At 41.5% G+C, this 20,622-nt stretch overlaps 1 protein-coding gene across 1 annotated transcript in view; it reads right to left on the bottom strand.

The window, feature by feature from the left end:
- The window catches only part of MYO3B (myosin IIIB), a 493,981-nt gene that overhangs the window by 223,286 nt on the left and 250,073 nt on the right, over positions 1 to 20,622 (bottom strand). The window contains 1 exon segment of the mRNA XM_053596463.1: positions 18,868 to 18,997. Within this exon segment, the coding sequence (XP_053452438.1) occupies positions 18,868 to 18,997 (130 nt within the window).

The raw sequence follows: 20,622 nt of genomic DNA, 5'->3' as shown, positions 1-20,622 counted from the left end.
ATTTAAAAAGTTTCATCACCACCTGCTATTGAGACTTGCAAAGTGTCCTTGGTCTATGTCCTTGCACAGACAGGAGAAAAAAGTGTACTAAAAATGCTACAATGCATGAGGACATTTTAGAAGGTGACTGCTCTTGCCTCCTAGAGATGAAAGATATCCACCATCTCTTGGCACACTTCAGTATCACAGATTCTTCTTTCAGTCATCCAGGAACACTCATGACTCATTATCCTGTGGAGATAAGCAATTGACTATGAACCGTTCTGCAGAGTTCGCATAGCCTTTTGGATGAGTAACAAAACTGAATGAAATTAATTTATAGTCTAAATATTTCTAGAGAATGTCTCACCGAAGGCAAAGGTGTTCATTAATGATGCAACACTGAAAGGTACCTGTGAATCCAATTAACACTGTGCCTTGTGACTCCTCACGGAGTCTAAGCTGCATGAGGATACATAGTGAGTCTGTCCTGTTAACCACCCAATACCCGGTGCTTAGCACAATATACCTAGAAGATAGTAAGCATTCAAGTAGGTATTTGTGAATGAATGAGTAAATGAACAAATTGTGTGGCACTAAACTTTAACATGACATCCAAAACCCTCGAAGAGCTGGCCCCAGCTTATTTCACTGCCCTCCATGTACCATGAACTCTCTGGCCATGCCATGATCCTTTCGTTTTTCAGACTTTCTGCTTAAACTATTTGATGTCTTGATTGCAGAGGTACACTGGTTAAGAATGTGGGTTCTGGGATCAAACTGCCTAGAGTTTGTCTCTGCTTTGCCACTTGTCCGGAGGGCTTGGGTGACTTGATTGCTGTTAGCGTCTTGGCTTTATCATCCAGAGGGCTGGAAGAATGTTTATGGAGCTTACAGACTATAACATGTTTCTGTTATCATCTGTAATTAACATAGTTTCAGTGGTCAAGATGCAGAGATTTGGCTCGATGCCCATGCTCAGCGGTTAGGGCTCTGGGCACATACACTGAGGCTGGTAGGTTTGAACCCAGCCCAGGCCTGCTAAACAACAATGACAACTACAACAACAACAACAAAAATAACTGAGCATTGTGGCGGGCCCCTGTAGTCCCAGCTACTTGGGAGGCTGAGGCAAAAGAATCACTTAAGCCCAAGAGTTTGAGGTTGCTGTGAGCTGTGACCCCACAGCACTCTACCAAGGACGACATAGTGAGACTCTGTCTCAAAAAAAAAAAAAAAAAATGCAGATATTTGTGTTGCAGGAGATTTGATTGGAGTCATCCAGACCCTCTAGAGCAGTGATTTTCAACTGGTGTGCTGCAAAAATTTTTAAAGCTCATTAATTAAATTCAAAGCACATTAAGTATATTTTTATTTTGTTGATCTTTATTGTGATCAACATAATTTAAGTGTGCTGTGGAAATTTAACTATAGGTTCAAGGGTGCCATGAGATAAAAAAGGTTTAAAACATGGTTCTAAATATCCTAGTTGGCCCACGAGTTTTAGTTTAAGCTAAGTCACTTCATTCAGCTTAGTGACAACCTCTTCAGCATATGTATACACATGTGTTTTTAAGTTTAGTTTTCATTTATAATTGGCACAATAGTTGTACATATTTATGGGGTTCTGCATATACTGTGATATTTACAAAAATGCCATCAATTAGGGGTTTTGGTTAATCAGAGTTCTATTGCCTAGTGCCCCATTAAATGTTGGGTTGGATGACCAGGAAAGAAAGTAAATAAATAGAAGATATAAAGTTGGGGGTTTATTTTATTCTTTCTTGTTTATCTTCTTAAGGTATTATTCTTACAACACAGAACTTTCAAACTCAAGAGATGAACTACCCCATAGTGTTGTATAGTATTGTATAATGTTATCTACTCCTTTATTAAAAAACTCCTTTGGAGATTAAGGAAGTAAAAATAAAAAGCCACCTTTCTGCCCCATATCTTTCACTTAGTTCAGGGCAGAAAAGAGTTAAAAACACTTTAAATAGTAGCAGTTATTGAGGGTTAACAATATAGTAGATGCTATCCTGAGTGTTATCAGGCTGGGCATGGTGGCTCATGCCTGTAATCTGAGCACTCTTGGAAGCCAAGTGGATCTCTTGATCATGGGATTTCCAGACCAGACTGAACAAGGGCAAGATCCTGTCTCTACTGAAAATAGAAACACTAGCAACACTAGGTTCTGTAGCAGGTGACTGTAGTAGTTTCAGATACTAGGGAATCTGAGGCAAGAGGATCACTTGAGCCCAGGAGTGTAAAGTTGCTGTGAACTATGATGCTACAGCACTTAACACAGGGACTTACATACATAAGTAAAATAAAATAGCCACCAATCCACAAAGAAAGAAAATAGAGGCAAAGAGCATTCAAGTCTCTAGCCCAGGGTCAGAGAACCAAGCAGTAAAACACCAAGAGAACCTCTTCAGACGTCCTAATGACATCATGGTCAGGTCATGGATTTTGATCTTATTCAAGGAAGACCACTGAGTAGTTGGTTTGAGCTCAATTGATTTTAAAGGATGTCTGTATATTTTTTTGTCATTTACACACCAAACCAGGTCAACTATTCAGCAGCCCTTTGATTACCCAGCAGTCACTATTGTTATGGCCAAGCCTAACCTCATCTGGAAACAGTTGATTTAGCTTTATAAAACTCAAAATACCTTTGCGAAATGCAAAGAAGGGAACCACTCTACTAAATTCAAACCTTAATAAAATTGTAGCAGTCCTTTCTCCCAACCTCCAACTCTTAAGTTCAGTTAAACAACATTTAATTTAGTTTGCTGAGGTCTCACATGTGCAAGCCAGTAAAGTTCACAATTTTTACTCCATACAGCTGTGGTTTACAGCTTCTCTTCACACACAACATGTTGGCACCAAAGCAAAGCGATTAACTTTATATGCCTCTAACATATGGACCCGACTGTTAGAAGCCAGTCTTGTGTTCTAAAGAGAAAACACCTTTTCTATTAACATGACCTAAATTCCTGGAGGGAAAAAATGTTAAGTTTTGATCCATCTCTAAGTAGAGAGATGATAATTATAATGGCTTTGTTTCTCATTTATTTGATTTAAAGTGCCAGGAGGTATCTTTTAGTAAGGGAAGGAAATGACCCAAAAGCCCCATTATAAAGAAATTTAATAGAGGGATGAATTAATAAACTGTAAATGGCTTGGAGCCTTTTTCTCCAATATGCGCTATTGAAATATGAAATAAATATGGACATAAAAATATAGAATCTTAATCTTAAATGGGAACTTTTTTTTTTCCTATCAATGAGAAAGACGCTGGCAGAGCAGAATTTATTTTTCTTATAGTCTGAACATTTGAAAAATCAAAGCTGCTGTATTTGCTATACTTGACAGGATCATGAAAGAAATCAGGCAAAATGGCTCTAAATTGAACTGCCACTTAAGAACATGTATATTCACCGTCTTATTTAGGAGCTTTGAAAGAACTACTAAAATGTGTTAGGGAAACAGTGAATCCGATGTTCCCAGATTCAACGGGTAGACAGATACAACCGGTAGTAGACAACGGGTACTAACTTCAGCAATATTACAGTCATTCTCACAACTCAACATGGAGGCTTACTTTATTTATTTATTTTTTTCAGGGACTTAGCAGCAACAGGGCCCCTACAACTGGAAAGCAGAAAGACAAGAGGAACTTTTGGAGAATGGATTTAAGACCCATACTGGAAAGATGTTGTGAAAAAGGAAGACTGGGAGAAAAATCCTCTGATTAGCACCCCCTACGGGTCCCACATGATTCTTGACCCTCAAGGTGGCTTTTCACAAAAAGGATCTCACTAGTTTCAGAAATCTTTCTTGTATACAGGAACATCTCTTGTTATTTCTGCAGTAAAAATACCTACTGGATTTTCCTAATTAATATTCCCTACACTTTTTGACCATGGAAATCTCTTCTTCAGCTCACACCTCTTCACGTCCCACAAACGTAGTGTTTTGTGAAAAACACTTTGGGAAACGTTGCTCAATACTGACAGTACAGAAAGTCTGCAAATTCAGAACAGTCACTTCTCTTACACCCTGGGAGATAAAGTAAAAAACACATGCAATAAAATAGTTTATGAAGAAATGAATCTGCAGCGCCATTCTGTCCTGTTTCACCTGACTTTATTTCTTTGGGAGAACAAAAAAAGAGGGACTCTTTGGCTTTTCTGCATTTCTCTTTGAAAGCAGGAATGAGGTACTTCTGTGACGAGGCAGCAATTCTCTGTAGCTGCACTTTTCAATAGATGGCTACTGAGCCCATGAAATGTGGCTAGTCTGAGATGTATGTGCCAGAAGTGCACACACCAGACTTTGAAGACTTAGCACATGAAAGTAAAATATTTTAATAATTTTTTAATAAATTACATGTTTTTTGCTTTTTGAGGCAGAGTCTTACTTTGTCTCTCTAGGTAGAGTGTCCTGGTGTCATCATAGCTCACAGCAACCTCAAACTCTTGGACTCAAGCCATTCTCTTGCCTTAGCCTCCCAAGTAGCTGGGACTGCAGGTGGGACTCACCATGCCCGGTGAGTTTTTCTATTTTTAGTAGAGATGGGGTCTTGCTCTTTCAGGCTGATCTCAAACTCCTGAACTCAAGCAATCTATCCACCTCCCAGAGTGCTAAGATTACAAGCATAAGCCATCATGCCTGGCCTAATTACATGTTAACTGACAATATTTTTGACATGAGTTAAAGAGAATGTATTATTAAAAGTGATTTTGCCTTGATTTTAACTTTTAAAATATGGAATGGAATATTATGCAGCCTTAAAGAAAGATGGAGACTTTACCTCTTTCATGTTTACATGGATGAAGCTGGAACATATTCTTCTTAGCACAGTATCTCAGGAATGGAAGAAAAAGTATCCAATGTACTCAGCCCTACTATGAAGCTAAATTATAGCTTTCACATGAAGGCTATAACCCAACTGTAGCACGAGACTATGAGGAAAGGGCCAAGGAAGGGGAAGGGAGGGGGGAGGTTCGGGTGGAGGGAGGGTGGGATGGGTGGGGCCACACCTACGGTGCATCTTAGAATGGGTACAGGCGAGGGGAGGCACCTCTGGCTCAAGGAGTAGGGCGCCAGCCCCATATGCTGAGGGTGGCAGGTTTGAGCCCAGCCCTGGCCAAAAACTGCAAAGAAAAAGAATGGGTACAGGCGAAATTTACTAAAGGCAGAATACAAATGTCTACATACAGCAACTAAGAAAATGCCGTGAAGACTATGTTGAACAGTTTGATGAGAATATTTCAGATTGTATATGAAACCAGCACATTGTACCCCTTGATTGCACAAATGTACACAGCTATGATTTAACAATAAAAAAAAAAACTATAAAAAAAAAAGAAAGAAAAGACTGAACATATGGGCTAGAGATTTTTACGAGCTAGTCTGTTTGACCGGAAGGTCCCATCTATTCTGGAGGCTCTTCTTAATGCAATCCCCCCGCTTTGCAGATGTAGAAGCTGGTCAGAGCTTTAAATCAAACCTGCCAGATGCAAAGTTGCAGTTGAGGAAGCTTTCAGGCTGCCTCCTGACTTATAGTCCAGGTCTCTTTATTTCACCATAACTGATAGGGTAGAAGAAACCTCAGGCAGAATTTTAAAAAGGAAAGAATCACTTAAGCTGCCTACAGTTGAACAAAAAGAAAACAGCAACTGGAGAATACAAATTCAAGACCTATACTGAAGGACTGGGGAAAAAGGCAAGGAGAATTTCAAGGGATGCTCTTTTCACTCCACAACCACACCGCACACACAGTTTGCCCTTGATAAGCCCTACAAGGAAAGTTAGATTCTTCTAGACAGGAGATGGAAAGCATTAACAAGAGAAAAGCCAGGGATGTGTGAAGTTTCTGCTGGGGCTCCCCGGCTGATGCCAAGACCCTCTGCCATCTCCTCCAGCCTGTTCAGGGCAGAAAAACACAGCCCTCACGAAATCTCACAGATAGAGCAGAGACCTCCCCACTGGTCCTCCTAGCGGGCTGTGGCAGTAAAGTGGGACGTGACTTCATAGATCCACCCAGAGTCAGTGTGCTGGGGCAGGAATGGAGGGAGAGCAGCCACATTGCAGAGGGAGGACGTGGCTTCCAGCACAGTCTGTACTTCGGTCATGGGATGCCGTCTATGTCTGGGAAAGCCCCTACCCCACCCACTCACTGCACCCCAGGAAGGGAGCCAGTAATCAGTTGCAGATGTCAATCAGTTGCCAGAAGTAAACACAGTTACGTCTGCACTCCTCTGGTGCACGAGTCCTAATAAAGGCTTCAAACTCGTCTCTCCACATTCAGAATATGACGTTCTCAACGGAGCTCCTTCTTCTGAATTTCAAAACCTGTTAAAGTAGATCTGTGACTCTGGTGGGCTCCCAACCAGCACCATAAATCACAGGATGATCCACATTTGTGATGTGCTTCCAGTGCTCTCAGGATTACCAGAATATTCTGTTCACAAATCGCGCCCTGCACCTGAGCACCTCCCTGGAGGCAGGGTCCTCTCCAGGAGCTGGAACAAGGAGCCAAGTAAATGGACAAAATCCCTGTCCTCATGGAACTGATATTCTGGAGTTGCCAGGAATTTCACCCAACTAGAAACTTCCCGGAAGAGGAGATGCTAGGATTGAGTTTTAAAGAAGAAAATATTTGGGAGACAAAGAAGGGGCAGGGATAGGTGTATGATAGGGCTGGGAGAGGCAGAAGTAATTTTAGAAAGCAGAATTTCTGTGAAGCTGTGACATGATATGAGCAGAAGTGACTGTAAATTCTGTGTATAAATGAAACAGAGGACCTGGTTCTTTCCTCATGGAGCTTACTCTCCTGTCAGGCAGATGAGGCGGTCACGTGAGACAGAACCGCACAGCTGGGCAGACCAAGGCACCCAGTTGTACAGCTTCCTTTGCAGATTGTTAGAGATGAGCAGTCCATGTAATTAACATTTGCTGTTTCCATTATTCACAAGTGTCATTGCCCTTTTCCTGAGATAAGAATCTGATTGTCACTCGCTCCAGGCTGCAGCTAGGAGGAATCCCCAGCTAGTGATAAAACCTGCCAGCCTCCCAGGGTCAGGTCTGCAGAAAGCTTTGTGGTTCCCTGCTTGAATCTTAGTCATGAAATCATTGTATTGCAGCATCTCAGTTCCCTGGGGATAAGCAAAAAACAGCTTCGCTTTTCCCTCTAACTTCCCTAGCCCTGCTGACCCAGCTTTCCGTGAGAATGACAGCTCTTTAACTCCATCCCATTTCATAGATTTTCCATTACTAAATATGACTTATGGCTTTGATGATTCATTTTTGTTTATTTTTAGCTCCTGATATCATATCAATTCAAAACTTTTTTTTCCTCACTCTCCTGCTCACCCCAACCTGGAGATATGGCTTTTAGGCTGGGGGTTTTATTTGCTAACACACTTCTTCTCTGGGATAGCTCCTTGAGTGAGGGGAGGAGGAGGAGAGGACAGAGATCTTCTTCCCCCACTGCAGACCCTTTCTGACTAGTCATAATAGCCCTTAGGCTTTATGGAGGACAATGATAGCCTCCAGATGGGTTAAGGAGCTCACACTCAACAGCCACCCGAATTCTTAGTGCTCTGTCATGGGTTAAGTTGTGTTCCCTCCAGAATTCCTATGTTGAAACCTTAACCCTAGTACCTCAGAAGGTGACCGTATTTGAAGATAAGGTCTTTAAACAGGGGATATTAAGTTGAAATTAGGCCATTAGGGTGGGACTAATCCAACAACCTGATTGTGTGTTTGTAAGAAGAGCATGTTAGGACACAGACAACATACACACAGACTAAGAGGTGACTATGTGAGGACACAGTGAGTTGGACAGCCACCTGCAAGCCAAAGAGAGAGGCCTCAAAGTAACCAAACCTGCTGTCACCTTGATCTTGAACTTCTAGCCCAGAGAGTATGAGAAAAAATGCCTGTTGTTTAAATCACCTCACTTCTGTTAAGGCAGCCCTAGTAAACTCATGCAACGGTCCCTTGACAGGTTAGGCCACATCCTCTGGCTGACCCCTGCCCCAAGCTCAGCATTCATACCACATATATCTGATGTGTGCATCTCTTTGCCTTGTGCTATCTCGTTCCTAATGAGACAGTAGTCCTCAATTTTGTCTGTGTCCTCAATGTTTGGCCTATGGGCTCACAAGGAGTCTTCCATTCTTCTGAAGAACTGAAAACTCAAAGGGGGTGGGGAGAGTTCTCATCATGACATTCCTTACTCTCCAGTTATCTTTTCTCCTACAGAGGGAAAGGCTACACATTTTTCTAGCTAAGCAGGGGGACAAAAGTATGAGTATCTTTTTAAAAAATACAATTGCCTTGGAATTTCATGAGTGATTAATTTTGGAACTCTGTAGGGGGAAAAAGGTATACCTTTCCTTTGCCTCCATGAGGCTCAGGGTCAGAGGATAGAGGTAACTTGCAACAGCTCCTGGACTTTCTCTGAACTTAGAATGTGGGGGCCAGGGACTGCTGTTCTCACCCATGGGCCTTCTTTCTAGGAAAATAAGACCAAACAAGGCATCTGACTCCATTCTGTTGTACACACTCACTGTTGTAAAGGGTCTAAAGAGAGTTCTTGTAGTTTTCAGTTAGGTGTTAGATCTTTTGCAAAGATCTAGAGATGCACTTTCCACAAATAAAGAAATCTAGAGAATTCTTTTTCAGAAAAATTGCACCACCCCAGATTACAGTATAAAATTCTATTTTTTCAAAGAGAAAAGTTAGTAATAGTGATGATACTAATACAATAATTATGATGAAAAAATGCATTCCAATTCCAATGACACACTTACTATTTATAAAACAAACCAATGATGTTCCATTACCTGATTCAGAAATAACACAGGAGACCAAGGGAGGTATGGAGGAGCATGGATCGTCCTCTGCCCTGCAAGCCAGACCCCTAGTGCTTTGGGCCCCAATAAGAGCAATTTCAATTCACAGTACCCTGACTGTGACAGGAAGGTCAAACTTGGGACTAATATCCCTGAAGCTTCCAGCACAACACCCCCCACACCTGGACCACTCAGACCCAGGAGTGTTATCCTTACCCACACAGGCCTAGGACTTGGCAGCCCCACTCTCGCCCTCTTGGGGATGCCTCAGTATCCAGGACCTTAAACTCTCTCCCAAGCCCTCTCTCCAGCTCAGAAAGAGCCTGTTATGGGTTGAGTTGTGTCACTTACAAAATTCATAAAGTGTCTTAACTCTTGAGTGTCTCAGAGTGTGACCTTACTTAGAAACAGGGTCTTTGCATATGTAACAGTTTAGCTGAGGTTATACTGGGCTCAGGTAGATACCAAATGCATCATTAGTGGCATCATTATTAAAAGGGGGAAACTGGGCATGGACAGAAGACACACAAGGAGAACACCTGTGAAGATGAAGGCAGAGAGGGCAGGTGCGGAAGCCAAGGAATGCCACTGGAAGCTAAGAGAAGGCCAGGCACAACCTCCCTTACAGCCCTCCAGGAGGACTAACCCTGCGTTTACCTTGATCTTGCACTTTTAGCCTCCAGAACCAAGGCAATACATTTCTGTTGTTTAAGTCACTCAGTTTGTACTTGTGGCAGCCTACCCAACTAACATAGACCCTTAGCTTTGGAGTCAAGACTAGGACTCCAAGTCTTAGTTTCCAACTTGCAATAGTTCCCAAGTTATTTAGCAAATATTTACTGAGTACTTTCTATGTACTGGGCACTGATCTGAGTCATGACTATAGAATAGTAAACAGGACCAATAAGGGCTCTATCCTCAAGTTACTTACTGGCTAGCATGGTGGGTAGGGGAGAGATAGACGCATGTTGGCTCCTGATGGAGACAGTTAAACAGATGATGTGATAGAGTGAGTGGGAAAGCATGAGGCTACTTTCTGTTGGGTAGACAGAAAAGGCCTCTCTTTGGAGGTGATATTCAAGCTAACTTGAATCACAAGATGAAATGGACCTATAAAGATCTGAGGAAAGATGGTTCCAGGCAGTGCAAAGAGCTAGGGCAGGATCAGGAAAAGGCTTGGAATATCTAAGGAACAGATGAAGACAGCGTACATGAAAGACTTTAAGGAGGTAGGGGCAGAGAGGCAGGCAGGGACAGATCATGTAAGAGTCTGTAGGTAAGAAAAGGAGTTGGGGTTTTATTCAAGATGTGATGAGGATGCACTGGAAACTTTAAATAGGGGAATGACAAGATCCAATTTTGTTTTTTAAAGACTACAGTTTAGCTATTAGACAACATGAGGCAAAAAGAGAAGAGAGTCCATTTAGGGAGTTCAGGTGAGAGATGCTATACATGCAACACTCTGAACTCTGCTTTCATCTTAACATAGTGTTCTTCCTGTGTATGCCTGTGTTCAAATTTTCCCCTTTTCAAGAACACCAATTGGATCGATTTGTAAGGTCAAATTGGATTAGCGGCCCACCCTGATGATCAGATTTTTATCTTGATTACCTCTGAAATACCCTATTTACAAATAAAATTACTATCTCAAGAACTAGGAGTTAGAACTTAAATGTATCTTGGAGCGGACACAATTTACCCCCATAAAAGGGGCAGAAAGACGAAAGATACTATGCTGTTGAAAATGACCAAATTGAAAGGAATAAATAGCTACACAGAAGAGAGAAGGAATAACTGCAGAATCAAGGTCCTTACGAAGGTAAGAGAGGAAAGAATGCAGAGGACAAGTAGAGAGCTGTCCTGTAATAAGAGTATGGATGGGTCAGCCTTCTAGATCAGAAGGAAGACAGAAAAGGAACAGATGCAGGTGAAGGGGTGGATTCGGTTCATCCATCTATTCATTTATTCAGCAAATATAGTGCCTGCTATATGCCAGGTATCGTGCAAGGCTTTGAGGACCCAATAATGGGAAAAATCAGATAAAAATACCCTTCCTTCTCAAATCTTACATTAGAGTAAAGGAAGATAGACAACAAACAAGAGAAATAAGTAAAATATATATAGTATGTGAGGTAGGGATAAGTGCTAAGGAGAAAAATAAAAGCAAGAATGGAGATAAAAAATGTTGACTAGATTGAAATTTTAGATAGGGTAGCCAGGAAAGAAAAGAAGTTAATCATGGGTATGCAAGGGTACCAATGTAAAACTTACAGTCAACATCATACTTAATGGCTGAAAGGCAGAATGACACTCCCCCCACCCCAAGATCAGGAACAAAGCAAGGATGTCTTCTCTCATCATTTCTATCCAACATTATATTGAAATTCCTAGCCAGTGAGTGAGGCAAGAAAAGGAGCTGGGCACAGTGGCTCACATCTGTAATCCTAGCACTCTGGGAAGCCAAGGTAGGTGGATCACTTGAACATAGGCTTTCAAGACCAGCCTGAGCAAGAGCAACACCCCATCTCTACTAAATAGAGAAAAACTAGCCAGGCCTTGTAGTGAACGCCTATAGTTCCAATTACTCAGAAGCCTCAGGCAAGAGAATCACTTAAACCCAAGAGTTCAAGGTTGCTATGAGCTATGATGCCACAGCACTCTACCCTGGGCAACAAAGTAAGATTCCATCTCAAAAAAAAAGAAAAAAAGAAAGAAAGAGAAAAGAAAAAAAGAAACAAAAAGTGTAAGTTTGGAAAGGAAGAAATAAAAAGGTTCTCATTCACAGACAACATGATTATCTAAGTAAAAATCCCCAGGAATTAAAAAAAAATGTTTTAAAGACCAAAACTAAAACCTTCTGAGTCTAATAAATAAGTTTAGCAAAGTTATAGGAGACAAGTCACCATACACAAAAATCAATTGTTTTTCTGCCTATTAGCAATAAACTATTGAAAATCAAATTTTATAATGTATATGACTTATAAAAATTGAAATACTTAGGTATGAGTCTAACAAAATATTCAGGAATTATATGCTGATGGAAACAAAATACTGATTAAAGAAATCATATAAGATCCAAGTAAACAGACATACCATGTTTATGGGTTGGAAGATTCAACATAGCAACCATGCCAGTTCTCCCTAAATTATCTGTAGATTTTGTCCAATTCAACTCAAAATCCCAACAGCAAGATTTTTTTCTACACATAAACAAGCTGCATTTAAAATTTATATGCAAAGCCAAAGAAACTGGAATAACCAAAACAATTTTGAAAAAGAAGAATAAAGTTGGAGGAATTACAGAACATCATTTTAAGACTTAACTGCAAAGTTGCAATAGTCAAGACAGTGTGGTGTTGGTAAAGGGACAGATACCCAGCTCAATGTAAAAGACTCAGACATATATAACCAATTGCTTTTTGACAATGGTGCAAAAACAAATCAGGACAAAAGGACAGTAATTTCAATAAATGGTTTTGGAACAATTGGACAGACATACTTAATGAAAAAGAAATGAACCTCAGTCTTGTATCTTACATAAAAATTAACTCATATTGGATACTAGATCTAAATCTAGAATGTAAAAGTATTTCTTGAGCAACTATGTACACACAGCTACACACAGACTCCTCGGGTACACCCTGGCTCTCACTTATCAGTCTTTAACACCATGCTCAAGTTTTCCTTTCTCACCCAGAAGCTGTGCTCTTCAGGAGACCACCCTGACCACCCACAGCAGTTCAGATCAGCATCATGAGCTACCCTTGACACAGCAGCCTGCCTTCACTTTCCTATCTTCTTCCACCTCACACCCTCCCCCTAAGGAGTTCTCTTTCCAGTGTCCTATTTACTTAATTTTCCCACTTCACCTCCCTCTCTTTTCCAGGTCTGTAGACTCTAGCTTAGAATGCCTCATTACTCCCAGACTGCCCAATTTCTCTAATCTCCTATTTTAAAAAACATCTATTTTCAGAAGTCTTTCCTGTGTTAAAGAAGTCTTTCCCCCATGTTGATCCATGACATTTCCCTGATTTTTCCTTCTGTTTTTACTTTTAAAAATACAATGTTTACATCACCTCACTTATGGATTAACACACTTTTTCAGAATTTACATTTTTCATGCATCCTTTATACATTTTTGGGAATTGGCATTATTTGTTTCTGACCATTTTGGCTGGGACTTTCTTTTATTCCATTTATTTATTTGTTTATTGAAACAAAAATCTCACTCTGTTGCCCAGGCTAGAGTGCTGGGGCATCAGCCTAGCTCACAGCAACTTCAAACTCCTGGGTTCTAGTGATCCTCTTGCCTCAGCCTCCCAAGTAGCTGAGACTATAGGTATTCACCATAAAGCCCAGCTAATTTTTAGTAGTGATGCGATCTCACTCTTTCTCAGGCTGGTCTTGAACTGAACTCAAGCAACTCTCCTGCCTCAGCCTTCCGGAATGCTAGGATTATAAGCGTGAGCCACTGCTGAACCTCTTTTATTCCTTTTGGAAAGTACCTATGCATAAGCCCATATCTAGACAGATACTAAACACTTAATTATCTATTGACTCAAACATATTCTCAACATAAATAGAAAGAAGTTGTTTCTTTGTGAGGAGGAACTCACTCCCCAGGGCTTCCTGATGGGGCTGGCCCGTCAGAGCATCCATTTCAAGAAGACCTGGACACTGCCCATGTCTATAGCCCTGACGCTTTGTCACTTAGATTCAGCTCATCTGCGAGACCCTTTTGCTGAACTATTAGGATAGAGGGGTAGCCATAAGCGGAAAATGGAAACTGAACACCAAAAGGTATTCTCTTAAGTGCTTAATGCTGTTCACTTTGGGAGTTATAGGATCAGGAATCAGATCACCAACGGGAAGGCATTCAGCAGGGAGGTGCTATAGTACTCTGCAGACATTATAAGGTGGAAACTCATCTTGTCCCCCATCCAGATAAAAAGAGGAACATATAAAAGTCACGAAAGAGAGACTTTACCATTGACTTTCACTGAAAATAAAATTTTAAGGGAGAGACCTGAGAGTTCTGCCAGAGCTAGTAATGGAGGCAAAACTAAGTTCTAGGCATGGAAGCAAAATCAGACTTTGAGGTTCAGAGAATGTTCCCGCTGGTGCTACTCTCATCGCTTCTAGTTTCTTCCAAGCTCCTAACTCCTTTAAAACTCCAAACTACTCTTTGGAAGTCAGAATTCATGATTCAAAGAGAGAAATGAATTTTTCAAGTTCCTTTTGAAACCTCTTCTCTTTCTTCCCCTCAGCCCTTTGAACTTTTCTCTCAGTTTACTAGTCGCAAGTGGAACACTCCTCAAACAGGAAAATAGGCTGTGAGTCTCCGTTCTAACATCTTTCCTTTTAATGTTTTTCCACCTCAGTCATTCAGTTTGAAAAGTCCCAGCTGAAGGGTTAGAAAGCAGTGTTGCTGCCACATCATATTTTCAGGAATAAAATCTTCAGAGTATCTCCTATCAATAGGAGGAAGTACAAAGAAAAGTTCACCCTGTCTGAAGTGGGCCATGTGCAGGCACAAGGGCGGCTGTGCGTGTATATAAGCACGAGAGAGAGAAAGAAAATCCATACTGACAGATCAGCCTCTTTCACCTGATCATCGCTGACAACCTGGGGACCAGAGTGCGCCCCTCAGGCACTGACAGCTCTGCCACCAGATGCATCTGTGTGTCCCCAGAAGGGGCTGCTGGGTCAGGGGCTGCAGAAACTTGGGAGGACCCCTCCCAACAACCCTGGGCCTTACGATTTCATTGCCCTGGCTTTCAATCTCTTCAGTACTCTACAATTTGCAACAAGAGCAGAAAAGTGGGGGCAGACATATGAAAATGCCTTTGGATATCATTTCTGATTTTATATAATGTTTACACACACAGACACACACACAGAGCTTGATCCTCTCGACCTGGTAAGAAATTAAACCAAGTCCCAATACAGTCCTGTGCTATGTGGCAATGTTTGGGTCCCTAACAGACCACATACACAATGATGGGTTTCCATAAGATGATATTAACATATTTTCACTCTACCTTTTCTACGTCTAGAGCTGTTTAGATACACAAATACTTACCATTGTGTCCCAGTTGCCTGCAGTACAGGTTTGTAGCCTAGAAGGAATAGGCGATCCCACATAGATGGTAGTAGGCGGTACCATCTAGGCCTGTGCGAGTTCACTCTATGATGTTCACACAATGACGGAACTGCCTAATGACGCATTTCTCAGAAAGTATCCCCGTCATTAACTGACACATAACTGTCCTTGATAGCCACTGTGAAGAAACAGTTACCTGCCCACGAGCTCAGGGAGGAGGCTCTCTTGAAAGGACAGGAAAGTCAGCTTGGGGCTCACCTGCTTTTGAAAGCAAAGGGCAGAAGTAATCTAACTACCAGGAAACCTCAATTTAACTTTAAGGAATCCTTTGACAAAGAAATTAGTGGTTTTTATTTGCATTTTAAAAGGTCTTCTTTATCTTTTGGCAGGAAAATTACTGTGAAATAGAATGTACATACAGAAAAATATGTAAAACAGAAATGGATGACATAGTGAATATTACAAAGCAAACATCCATGTAACCATCACCAAATCAGGAGCCAGAGCACTGCCAACATCCCTTGGGGGTCTTTTTTTTGGTTGTTGTTGTTGTTGTTGCCCTGGATACAGTGCTGTGGGATCACAGCCTACAGCAACCTCAAACTCTTGGGGTCAAGTGATTCTCTTGCCTCAGCCTCCCAAGTAGCTGGGATTACAGATGCCTGCCACAACGCCCAGCTATTTTTAGAGAGGGGGTCTTGCTCTTGCTGAAGCTGGTCTCAAACTCTTGAGCTCAGGCGATCCACCGGCCACAGCCTCCCAGAGTGCTGGGATGATAGGCGCGAGCCACAGCGCCTGGCTTTTCTGAGTCTTCTTAACAAATACCCTCCCCTATTGAAACTAAGGAGTCGAACAATGGACCTATTACGTTTATGGCTAATAGTCTCCAAAGCTCCCCAGCTTTGATATTTTTTCTTCCTCCCCATAGTTCATCCCCCAAAAGAGGTTTATAAAGTAATTAACCATATTTATGCTCACTGAACTAGTGTTCCATTTAATTTAAATAAAATAATTATGTAATGTTTTGAAGCAGGATAAATAAAAATAAAAATGACAAATAAAGAACTTCTCCTACACTGAAAATATTAGTCTATTCCTTTCCAAAATGCCAGGATGTATGTGATCTTGCTTCCAGTGGGAAGGTATGTATAGCCACTTCCCCCTTCAAAAGGGGCATGTGCCTGAAACAAGTATTTGCAATTAACAGCAGTCTATTTCTGTCCAGTGAAATTTTCCCACCTTCAAATGCTGCGATGTGAGAAAACCAAAACATATAGAATGTGGATGTTTTTTAAATTTAAAGGCTTATTATTAATAGTCTGACATTCAACACAGAATACACAACCACTTTAGAATCGAGGTTTGAGGACAAGTATTGTCACAAGATAAATTAGTGCCCAATTCTAGACAGGGCATGAAAAGTTCTAGTTGCTTGATGCCAAAGCCACATTACCTTTACCTTCATACTCCCCTCATTGCCTAAATAGTACCTTATTACAAAAAGCTGTTCCATAAACGTTTGTTGATTGAATGCATTTTTACATAAATAATTCCAGGAAAAGGACATAGAATCATGCTTATTAGTTCTGATGTTTACTTGTGGCTTGTTAATTATACTCAAAATGTGGGGGGAAAAATCAAGCTTAGGATTTCAAAAGAAATTATTATATGTGTATAATACACAAATCAGGAATGCAAGGAAGCTTGTGGGCATATCACTTGTGTTTCAAGCCTTATTTATTTTCCCCTTTTGTTTCCCTCAGGTGGTGCAAAGTGTAGTTTTGAAACAAGAAACAGAAAGAATTACAAGACAGGAGGAAAGCTCTGGGGCGGGGGGCGGGGAAGCAAGAGAAAAAAGAAAAGCAGCAGCAGCAGCAGTAGAAGCCAGCAGCTCTCTCTTTGTTTCTCTTCCTCCCCAACATTTTTTTTAGCCTAGTCAGATAGAGAGGACAGGGCTCTGCAGAGCCTTGCTTTCTGCATGGCGTCACCTAGCGGTCTGAGCCTTGAAATTGTTTTCATTTTGCCAAAGGTTGAAAAATTGGAAATTCCAGAGTTGTAAATAGTTTTGACAAGTAGTTACTCATATTTATGAGACAGTATAAATGACAGATGAGGAGTTATTTGGATTTTTTTTCCTCCCAGGAAGCACATACCCTATTAATCATGGCCATCTCTTTGCCTCTGCACAGAAGTCGCCTGATGAGGAGCCTGCATTCCTGAGTCCTTGGAGAGGAAACACCAGGCATCCCTGCCCACACCTGCTCTCCAGCTCTGGGGATTCCATATTGAATTAGATTCTGGCTGCTCCAAGGAAGGCCTGGAAAGGAAGCTAGAGTGCAGCCTTCTGATGGGCACCCTGCTACTAGTTTTGTTTATAGAAATGTTTGAAGAAAGTTAAGAGTCTGATTTCAACTTTCCTTCCAAGCTAAGATGAAATGAAGGTTGTAGGCTGATGATTTTTTTCTTACCCAGGCTTTTCACTTCTCTGCAGGCTGCAAAAGATCAGACCTCATAGCCACTCTTGTTTTAGCATGCAAAGATCCCATGGTGCTGTAGCTCACGCTTATAATCCCAGTACTCTGAGAGGCCAAGGTGGATGGATTGCTTGAGCTCAGGAGTTCAAGACCAGCCTGAGAAAGAGCAAGACCCCATCTCTACTAAAAACAGAAAAACTAGCCAAGTGTTGTGGTGGGCACCTGTAGCCCCAGCTACTTGGGAGGCTGAGGCAAGAGGACCCCTGGAATCCAAGAGTTTGAGGTTGCTGTGAGCTATGATTCCATGGCACTCTACACAGGGCCAGAGTGAAACTGTCTCAAAAAAAGAAAAAGAAAAAAAAAAAAAGACAAAGATCCCATGCTAGCCATGGGTGCCAATGCTTTCAAGAGGGATATGGGAGGAAAAGAAGAAGAAATAATGAAAGGAAGAGGGATTAATAAAAAGGTTTTTCCTGCTCTTTTTTTTTTTTTTTTAAATAGGGTCTCATTATGTTGCCTATGCTGGTCTTAAACTCCTGGGTTCAAGTGATCCTCCCACCTGAGCCTCCCAAGAAGCTGAGACTATAGGTGTGGGCCACCACTCTTGACTTTGCTCTCTTTTCTTAAAAGCATACCACTGCTTACCACTGCTGTTTCCAGATACAGACTCAAAACATAAAGGCCTTGAGAGTAGAACCTTGAGAAGATTGAGTTGGCTGCCCAGCCAAAAGCAGCAAAATCTCAGGTAAGTCAAAGGAGCTTGACCTAATTAGAATGCATTTGGTAAAACAGCAGAGACCTGGAAGTTCTATTCTTTGGCCCTAGTTTCTTGCTTCTAGCATGAGGAATGATGGGGAAACCAAATAGAAGTTGACTGTAAGTAAGTGAGTGCCATGTATGTAGGCCAGTGATGAACTTGTTCCACGTTGGTTAGAGGAGTGGTGGGGTGGGATTGATGACTGGATGGGAAGCTAGACCAGATGACCTTTGAGGATCCCATGATCAGATGACCTTTGATTTACCACATTCCTTTCCCTTGGAATCATACATGAATAGAAGCCATCTTCCCAATAAGTCTAAGGAAACTGAGACTACTCTAGAATGCTTAGCATGAATTAGTGATAACATGTGGTTTCACAAGTGGAAGAATAAAAAAAAAGTAGTCAAAGCAACTGAGAAGCCTAAGAGTTGATGTTATAGAATGTGTGTGTATGTGTGTGTGTGCGCGCGCGCACATGCGTGTGCAATGGTCTGTGTGCTGTGCAATTCAATTTCAAAAGAAACAATTACTTTCCTTTTCTTGAACTTAGACCCTTACCACTGCTTAAAGAAGTTCAATGTTCACAGTGCAGCCCTGGCAGTATTTAGATACTACCTAGAAAATACCAGTGGATCTCATGTGTGCATTAGGATCACGGCTCACAGGGGCTTCCCGGGATACCTGTTTTGGTCAAAGGGATTGAGAAGAGTTGCTGAAGAAGCTTGTTTTCTGATGTTCTCAGGACTACAACCACATCGGCAGGAAGAGTATCTCTGTTTTTCTCAAGAATCCCAGAAGCATCATATAATACCTGCAATAGAAATAGCAAATAGCAAGTCAGCCAAGTCAACAGTCCCTCTCTGGTGACCTTGCCAAGTTGTCTCCATCAGTCATTAGTTGACCTCTACCTGGAACTTAGCTTGATACAGTCATGCTTTTAAATTGAGAGCAGCAGGGCGGCGCCTGTGGCTCAGTTGGGTGGCGCCTGTGGCTCAGTGAGTAGCGCCAGCCCCATATGCCGAGGGTGGCGGCTTCAAACCCAGCCCTGGCCAAACTGCAACAAAAAAATAGCCGGGCGCTGTGGCGGGCGCCTGTAGTCCCAGCTACTCGGGAGGCTGAGACAAGAGAATCACGTAAGCCCAAGAGTTAAAGGTTGCTGTGAGCCGTGTGACACCACGGCACTCTACTGAGGGCTGTACAGTGAGACTCTGTCTCTACAAAAAAAAAAAAAAAATTGAGAGCAGCAGATAAGGGGGGGAAATTATAATTATAATTATAATTACAGGTCAATTTACCTTAACTTCTTGTCCAGGTGCTCTTTGAGAAAAAGAGTCCTATCAGAGATATATCACAAAAGAAGAGCTATTAAAATGTATTAGGCACTAGGCACAAAGCATCTATCTTATGAGGAAAATACTTTATCTCTCTTTTACTGGTGGGCAAACAGAGTCTTAGAAGGAGGCCACATGACATGCCATGTTCGTACATTTCACAAGTGGTAGGCAGGGAATAAAACCCAAGAAGTCTGATGCCAGGCTCATCACTACTGTATTCTCATTGCCTTCCTAGGTACTGTGAGATCTGAGTGATCACTCAAGGATGCTAAGCAGTTCTCGCCTCTCAGAAGACCAAGTTCAGAAAATCTCTTGTCCACCAAATAATCTTTGAATGGCAAATTCAGCAAAGGACACAGAGTATGAAGAGAAAAGGATCCTTCCCCCAACCCCTAAAATCAAGAAAGGAAAAGAGGGATAAGGAGGGAGCGAAAAAGAAAGGTGAGTAGGAGGTACGTATAAAAGGACAGACAGATGGAAAGAGAGGTGAGAGGGAGGGGACCCGAACAGGAGACAGAAGAGAAGAACCAGGAGGAGAAAGGGGCAGGTTCTGGTATCTCAGACTCGGAGGAGGACGTTAATATGCAGTCATTCATCTATACTAAGGCAAATGAAGTCTTTAAGAGCAAAAATTGAATTGCAATTTCTAGCAAAGATCCAAAATAGAGGCCATAAAATACTATGCGTGGAGAAAAACAATCCCTTTTTCTTGTACAAGAATTACCTTTCAAACTACATTTAATCAGGCAAAATTAGTCTCAATGTCATGATAAAAATATGAAAGATAATTTTGATACATCTTAAATCAGCAAAATAATCTAAAATGCCTTTTATTAAACTCCTACCCATTTCTGGACCTACGGCTTCAGTAGACCCCTCAGGAACCAATTAGCCATAATTCAAATGGCTCCTTTGGGAGTAACATGAGCAACAAGTTTTTGGCTACAGGGCTAGAGAATTTCCTGAATAAGTCACTAATCTGCTTCAGGAACTTGAAATTGAGACTGAGGCATACTATATGAAAAATGGAAATTTCAGTTAATGCTGTAAAAGCTTAACATCTGGATAATGATGTGAATTTTTTTCCCCTTTTCATCTGGAC

Source organism: Nycticebus coucang, chromosome 7 (assembly GCF_027406575.1).
Source record: "Nycticebus coucang isolate mNycCou1 chromosome 7, mNycCou1.pri, whole genome shotgun sequence".
Taxonomy (NCBI): Eukaryota; Metazoa; Chordata; class Mammalia; order Primates; family Lorisidae; genus Nycticebus; species Nycticebus coucang.
This window is presented reverse-complemented; position numbering and strand designations above follow the sequence as displayed.